The sequence below is a fragment of the Artemia sp. Qi Xiang Cuo genome, chromosome 21 (genome assembly GCF_049724085.1).
Source record: "Artemia sp. Qi Xiang Cuo chromosome 21, ASM4972408v1, whole genome shotgun sequence".
Lineage (NCBI taxonomy): Eukaryota > Metazoa > Arthropoda > Branchiopoda > Anostraca > Artemiidae > Artemia > Artemia sp. Qi Xiang Cuo.
This window is the reverse complement of record NC_142814.1, coordinates 39,666,572-39,675,161: the sequence shown is the minus strand read 5'-3', so window position 1 is coordinate 39,675,161 and position 8,590 is coordinate 39,666,572. Positions and strand designations below refer to the sequence as shown.

General features: G+C 31.3%; 1 protein-coding gene across 1 annotated transcript; it reads left to right on the top strand.

Annotated features, from left to right (window-relative positions):
- Positions 1-940: 940 nt before the first annotated feature.
- Positions 941-8,008, top strand: LOC148939541 (uncharacterized). The gene is made up of 2 exons (XM_089107145.1): positions 941-1,076; positions 7,734-8,008. Exons 1-2 carry the CDS (start codon positions 1,043-1,045, stop codon positions 7,934-7,936), a joined length of 237 nt encoding a protein of 78 aa, XP_088963271.1. The 5' UTR covers positions 941-1,042; the 3' UTR covers positions 7,937-8,008.
- Positions 8,009-8,590: the final 582 nt, after the last annotated feature.

Sequence of the window (8,590 nt, the reverse complement as noted above, 5' to 3'; positions counted from 1 at the left end):
TTTGTTGTTTTTTTTATCGAATTTCTGATCGTTAAATAAAATAATTCTGGGAAATCTGGAACCCCTTTCATAGAAAATTTTCTTCATCCATCAAAAATTCCTCCATGGGAAGATCATCCCATGTAACACCCTCCCCCGACCCCCACACTAAAAATCCTCCCTGAAAACGTCTGTATACTTCGCAAAAAGCAATACTATATATAAACAAAGAGCAAAGTTCACAACTTGTATCCTTTTCCCCGGGGACTGTGGGGGGGTTAAGTCATCCTCAAAGACATATTTATTAGATTTTCGACTATGCCGGACAAAATGGCTATTACAAATTTTTATTGGGTAACTTTGGGAAAAAATGGGCGTGGGAGGGGACTTAGTTGCCCTACAATTTTTTGATTACTTAAAAGGGGTACTGGAACTTTTAATTCCCGTTGGAATGAGCACTCTCACGATATTCTAGGATCACTGGGTCGACATGATCACCCATGGGGCAAAGAACAACAAATAAACACGCATCCGTGATCTTTCTTCTGGCAAAAAAATACAAAATTCCACATTTTTGCAGATAGGACCTTGAAACTTCTACAGCAGGGTTCTCTGATACACTGAATCTGATGATGTGATTTTCATAAAGATTCTTTAATTTTTACGTGATGTTTTTCCCTTTTTTTGAAAATAAGGAAAATTTTCTCAGGCTTGTAACTTTTGTTGGGTAAAACTAAACCTTATAAAACTTATATATTTTAATTTAGCATAAGATCCAATTACTTTGATGTATCTATTGGTATCAAAATTCCGTTTTTTAGAGTTCCTGTTATTATTGAGCCGGGTCGCTCCTTACTTACAGTTTGTTATCACGGACTGTTTGATTACGACTAATTGTTTGATAAATTCTCCTATCTTCTCACAATCCTTACGAATTTTAAATTAGCTTATGACAAGTAATGGGGAACTAAATTGTTTTCTCTTCAAACAAATATTTTTTATTTTTAGCGTCAAGTTTGATTTGTGTTTCATGAACTGAAATATAATAGCTGTGTAACCATTGATGATGGCGAGAAGGTGGGACCAATATAATGATGGTGAGTTGGAATATTTTTTGTTCATTGCAACTAAATACAACAATCGACCACTGAAATTTTCAAGGTTTTCCGTTTTTCCCCGTTCCCGTTCCCAAGGTTCCCGTTTTTATTTCAGAGTTTTTTTTTATACATACATATGGTACAAATCACACCAAAATTTTACAGTATATGCCCTTGAAATGTGAAAGGTTCCATTCAGTGCTTTTAGACAGATCTAAGTCGTTGTCAATTTTGGAATTTCCATCCGATGGGACTTCCACCCAATTTGGGCAGATTTTTAACTTTGTTGCTAAAAATGCCCAAAAACGTAAAATCTGATGTCGTGGTTTTTCTATCATTGCTTTAAAAGGGCACTAGAATTCCAAATATCTGATCGATTGAACTCTCTCTTAATTTCCTCTGACTGACTCTGGTTTAATATGATTCTATCTTTTACTTATTTTAAAATCTCCAGAAACATTCAATAAGTATTTTTAAAATTGTAGTTTTGGTAAATCAATGTCTTTTGTCAGATAATTGGGAATCGAGTTCGACAACCAAGGTAATTTTGTTGCTGCTAGGGGGAGGGGGGCTGTTGTGCCAAATTTGTGATTCGGATTTTACATTTATCCTTTCGGGTTGATATTTTCCTGATTGATTAAAAAAACTTTTTCACAAAACAAATTTTCAAAGAAAAGTAAATAACTCCATTAGACAAAAAATGAGCAACAATAAAATCAAACAATCTAACAAGCATGAAACTACCATAAATCGGCATCGATAGATAAATGAAACCTAAAACGAACAGAGATTACAATAAGTAACAGAGCCAAACTAAAAACGAGCAGAAAGTAAGTTGGATTCAAAACCCACATGCCTTCCGAAGGCCATAACATAATTTGCTCTTTACTGAAAAAATATAAATGTTTTTACTTTTATAACTTTAATAAATCAAATAATATTAACATTTTGATTACTAAATATCAGTATATGTATATTAAATTGACAATGCACATTCATTTGTTTTTTTCTTCAGGAAAATGCAAATTATGTTATGGCCTCGGGAAGGCATAGGGGTTTTGAGCCCAACTTATTTTAATTTCTGCTCGTTTTGGATTTGACTCGGTTATTTATTGTAATTTCTATTCGTTTTGGGTAAAAAGATGGCAACCCTGTTCGTTTGCACTGTAAACAAGTCTATGAAGTTTGATTGTGCATGCATCAGTAAGCTTATGCATAATCGCTGAGCTTTCAGTGATAATCAGTGAAAACAATCTGTTGATTTTATTTTTTTATATTTTTAGCAACATGTAGAACCCCTTGTAGAGCTTGGCTATGTATTAATAGAGTGAATAAAAATAACTTTTTTCTCCATTCTTATATAAATAACTTTTTTCTCCATTCTTTTATAAGGAGCGACTGGTGCTAATAGTACCCAAAACAATAAAAAAAAAACAAATTAGTTTTTAAACTAAACAATAGATTTATTATTTTTAGAACAATAAATTAATATACAACAGAATTGGCTTTTTAATTTGGTTTTATTTAGAGAGAAAAACACCCGCAAAAAGAGGAGTGACGAAAATCTTGACGAAAATTGACGCCATCGAAATCCAAAGATAGGACAGCCCTATTGAAAAATCTTCAATAAGTAAGAGATTTTTTTTTCCGAGACGTGTGACCACTGATGGGTGTTAATATGTCTGTTTTCCTATTTCTCAGCCAGGGGTTATAAAAAAAATTAACATATTTCCAAATATATTAGCAAACGTATTTCCTTTATCTCAACCAGGGCCCGTGTCATACAGGGCCATACATGCCCGTGTCATACCATTGATTCCTAAGCATAACCATGGTCAATAAGAATCAAGCATATAAAGCATGAAGGAGAAGGAGGCAGAAGGAGGGAGGATACCTAAGAACTTATAAAACTGTTTCGTACCATTTTTTATTTCTATGAAAAGTATTTCACATTAATTGTTTGGATTAACAAATGATTACGAATGTAACTTCTGAACTCCCGTTATTAGGACATATAGGTTAAGTCTTGAGTCATAGGTTGAGGCTGAGTCATGAATATAGGTTGAGTCTTAGGTCATAGGTTGAGTCATGAACATGGGTTAAGTCTTGAGTCATAGGTTGAGGTGAGTCATGAATATAGGTTGAGTCTTGAGTCTAAGGTTGAGGTTGAGTCATGAATATAGGCTAAGCCTTGAGTCATAGGTTGAGTTTGAGTCATGAATATAGGTTGAGTATTGAGTCATAGGTTGAGGTTGAGTCATAAATATAGGTTGAGTTTTGAGTCATAGGTTGAGTCATGAATTTCTCAGCTCCATGGAGACCTCCTTGAGCCCTTTGGCATTTCACGTAATCTTATACAATTCGTAAATCGTATTCAATTTTCTTTTGCTCCCTCCGTCAGGTGTGATCCTGTAACGGGGAGTTATATTTTATTGAACATAACGCCGTATCAGCAGCTCGAAGCTAAAGTCACTTGTTTAGCTTCTTCAAAAATATTTAAACCAATTTTTCGCTTTTATTTAAACTTTTGTTTTTGTCTAGGATTGATTGAACTCTATTTCTTTTCTATTCAGTTTTTTTCTTTATTTTTTTAGGTGATTTTATAATCTTCTTTTTTTATCTGTCTCTGAGTTAGTGTTTAAATTACTCATGTGTCTTCCCCATTCTTTACAAGTCAAAAAGTCTTTTCGGGGGTTAGTGCCAAGTATTCATTGTATGTTTAGTTCATTATGAATAAAGTTTTTGTGTTAAAAATTTTAATTCATATTTCTTTACTTTGAATTGACCAAAAATCCAGTTAAAAGACATTAAGACATTTTTTCATTCATCTCTCAGTCTAAACTAGTTACAGGGGCGAAAAAAACGATAAAGGAACCAAATTTTTATCAGCTCTCCCCCCCCCCCTCAGCCCAGTGGCGTAATTTCATCAAAATCTTGGGAGGGGGGGGGGAAGGTTAAAGTTGGAACCAGTTTCCCCAAAAAAATTGAAAATTACAGTGAAAACTGAAAAATGAGCCATGTAATACCAAAATGGTAATAGTACCAAAGAAATACTAAGAAAACTGACCCCTTTCTGTGGATGCTTGAGTTATGCTGGCTTATGGACACGTACTTGTTTGTTAGTTTTTGGAAAGGCATGCCTGCCTATAGTCTCAGGCATGTAGACCAAGAATTTTAAAATTAACATAAGACCGTTAGATTGCCTGTAATGAGAGGCAAACAAGGCACGCCCACTTATGGTCTTAAGAAGGTTGACCAAGAATTTAAAATTGACATAGGACCATTAATTTGCTTGAAATAACAGGCAAACCATTGTTTAAAGCCATCTTTCTCTTTCAAATAGTACCTATTCGTTAAGCTAAGCCCCACATTCTGAGAAAATTTCAATTTTTCACAAATTTTTCAAATTTTTGGGTCAGGTTATCGGAGACTTTGGGCGGACGGCAAAGACTATGTCAATATAAAACGAACAGAAATTAATTAAACAACTTTTTCCACAAAATAAGTTTTTCAAAGAAAAGTAAAGAACTCCATTAAACAAAAATTGAGCAAAACTAAAATCAAATAATCTACCAAGCGTGAAACTTCCACAAACCAGCATTGATAAATAAATGAAACCCAAAACAAACAGAAATTACAATAATTAACCGAGTCAAACTCAAAACGAGCAGAAATTAACATAAGTTGGGCGCAAAACCCCTATGCCTTCCCAAGGCCAGAACAAAATTTGCACTTTACTGAAAAAAATACAACTGAATGTGCATTGTCAGTTTAATATACATATACTGATATTTAGTAATCAAAATAATAATATTATTTGATTTATTAAAATTATAAATGTAAAAACATTTATATTTTTGAGGACCTATTGAAAATAGAGAACCGATTTTCTATATTTTGAAAATTTTACTAGGCCTATTAAAATTCTAGTCATTGAAATTCTACTGATTATAGTAAATGAGTAGCGTCATAGAAGAATTATCAAACCTCTCACCTTGGGATAACGTGTTGGAGAGAGCTATGTTTCCTGGCCAAAGGTTGACGGGTTCGACCCCACTTGTCTCAATGAATTACTCTGAACTGTTGATTGTTTAATTTTTTTTTATGTCCTAATGTCATTCTTTACTTTCATTTGAATAAACTTCTTTTTTATTCTTGTTTGTTTTTAATACCATATTACCGTTTAGCCTAAACGTGAGGAGAGCTACCATCCACTCAACCACGGCTCTTTTAACCGACCTTTAACTTTTACAGAATATTTATATATATATATATATAGAATATTTATATATATATATATATATATATATATATATATATATATATATATATATATATATATATATATATATATATATATATATATATATATATATATATATATATATATAATATATATATATATATATATATATATATATATATATATATATATATATATATATATATATATATATATATATATATATATATATATATATATATATATATATATATATATATATATATATATATATATATATATATATATATATATATATATATATATATATGTATAAACAAGAAAAACAAGAAAAACAAGGGGGAATTCTTTTTGTAAGACAGTGAAGATAATATTCACCGTCTTACGAATGATATGAAAATACAAACTATTTTCACTGTCTTACGAAAAGAATTCCCTATCGTTCTTCTTGATTTTGTTGTTTGTGATGGAAAGGCATTGTGGCCTTCGTCGCTATTTTATTTATATATATATATATATATATATATATATATATATATATATATATATATATATATATATATATATATATATATATATATATATATATGTATAAACAACAAAAACAAGAAAAACAAGGGGGAATTCTTTTCGTAAGACAGTGAAGATAATATTCACCGTCTTACGAATGATATGAAAATATAAACTATTTTCACTGTCTTACGAAAAGAATTCCCTATCGTTCTTCTTGATTTTGTTGTTTGTGATGGAAAGGCATTGTGGCCTTCGTCGCTATTTTTTATATATATATATATATATATATATATATATATATATATATATATATATATATATATATATATATATATATATATATATATATATATATATATATATATATATATATATATATCTAATTCATTTATTAATGATATTAATTAAACAAATTCTTTTCAAAACAGAAGACTTTAATTTCTATTCATTTTCGGTTTAATTTATACATTGATAGTAACGTTTGGTCGTTTATAGTTTGAACTATTATATGACTTCATTTCTACCTGGCATTGGTTCTAATTTGGCTCTTTACTTTTCTCTGAAAAAGTTCTCTTTTGGAAACAGTTCTTTTTTTAATTAATTTCTACTCGGTTTTGATTACCAAAATTTGGTTATTGGTTAATGTTATAATTATGTTTTTTTCAGATTTTCTGCTTAAGAATTAAAAAGTCAGATTCTAATCTAAATGACAACTTGGATGCACATTGTTTCTTTTGATTGAGTTCAACATGCCCCACAACATTTTCTGAAAGTTTCAACTTACTGCCTTTAGCCGTTCCAGATATTTTACAGATCCACCCTTTTGACAATCTGGAGGAACGTAGCGTCTTTTGACTTAGTCTAACATTCCGCTTAATATTCTCTGGCCATTTAAATTGAACATCCCTTAGATGTTCCAGAGATATTGCATATTAACCCCTTTGACAACATGAATGCATACAGAATCTTTTGATTTAGCTCAACATACCCCTAAGCGCTCCCAGAAAGGTTCAACTTAACACTCTAAGCCGTACCGAAGACATCGCAGTTAAATATTTTTGATAACCTGGATGCATTTGTCTTTTGATTTAGTTTATCATCCCACCAACATCCCTTGAAATTTTCAACTTCAAACTCTGTTCCTGATATATTGCAGATACTTCCTTTATAAAATCTGGACGCACATAGTATCTTTTAATTTAGATCAACATTCCCCTAGACATTCCCTGAAAGTTTCAACTTAATGCCTTTAGTCGTTCACTTTCAAAGGGAGTGAGAGGAGTTGGATATGTCAAAAGACATTCGTAGGACACAGTTTAAGCTCTAGAAAAATTCCTGAATGTTTTATCCACTACTTTAATTGAACTTTAATTTAATTAGCTTGAATTGAAGTTATCAAGTATTTTGCAGTGGGTTGCATCAAGACATGGCGAATTGTAGAAAGAGAAAAGCCAAGACAGATAGTCCAATTAATTGAGAGGCAAATGTTTAAATGGCTGGATATTTCGATCCACTTGTACAGTGATCATCATCAGCAGAAATACAGCAGCAGTATTTCTGCTGATTACATTCACTGTACACGTGATCGAAATATCCAGCATATTTTTTGATTATTTTTCCACTGTCTAATAAAAGGACATATCCCTATCTGAAGTGTTGTTTATCGTCATGGAAAGACAGTATGGTGTTCGAAATTACCGAGTTTTTTCTGCTCATCTGTAAAACTTATTTGTCATAACAAAGCTATTTGTGAAGTACTGTTTCCGGACTCATATCGACCTGATGTCCCAGGCATGATTTTTTCGAATTTCAAGACTGTCTCGAATTTAAGTGTAATCACCAAGTAACACAAATCTGTAAAACACATTTTTATTTCTATATTACTTAAGATTCTTTTTTAGATAACTCAGAGGATGACATGGTACTTCGAAAGTGTACCCTTGAGAGCATGGATAACCAGTGCGGGGAATTCCGATTCGAAGATACATTATTTCGAGGCTGTATTTTGACCTGTGATTTTGACGGATGTAATATAGCTTCTACACCAGCAACTGCTTCTTTGTTAAACTTAATTACAATTTTAACTTTTTTAATTCGCCTTTAAAGTGCTTCAAATATGTAAATATTCTATTATTTTTTGATGAAATTTGATTATTTTTTGGTGTAAAATGGTAATATTACGATCCGATATTATTGAGTTAAGCATTCGTAGTAGGAAAAGAGATTGCATATTACAGCCCAAGTTATAAATGTTTAAGCCTATTTAATATGGTAAAACACTCAAAATAATCATGCAATATGATAATCACATCTTCTTCTAATAACCGCGAATATGTTTCAGATAAATGATTCAAGCATACTGTCTGTCTACGTGCATTTTAGGTATAACTTTTAGCTATGTTCCAATTTTTTTTTTTTTTTGAAGTTGAATTTTGCAAGACAAAAAAGAAAACGGAAACAAACGGAATGAAAACCCAGATGTACCGAATTCACTCTTCAGAGTCAATAGATGCAGAAAAAAACAACAAATATACTAACATTAGTAAAAAAAGTCAAACATGTCGAAAAGGTTAAAAATGTTTAAAAGAATAAAAACAATTAAGGATAATTACGAGTAGCCAAACGTGACTTCTTGAGTGCACTTGGACTTTACCTAACTATAGTTAAATATAGTTAGTCACAGTTGAACTGCTGTCATTTTAAAGCGTTTGACCCTCCGTTGTCATAACTACTCTGACCGTATTACCCTTGAACTTTT

Coding starts and splice junctions, on each gene's coding strand:
- LOC148939541 (XM_089107145.1), top strand. CDS start 1,043: ATGATGGCGAGAAGGTGGGACCAATATAATGATG. Junction 1,077..7,733: donor GTGGGACCAATATAATGATG/GTGAGTTGGAAT, acceptor ATTCTTTTTTAG/ATAACTCAGAGGATGACATG.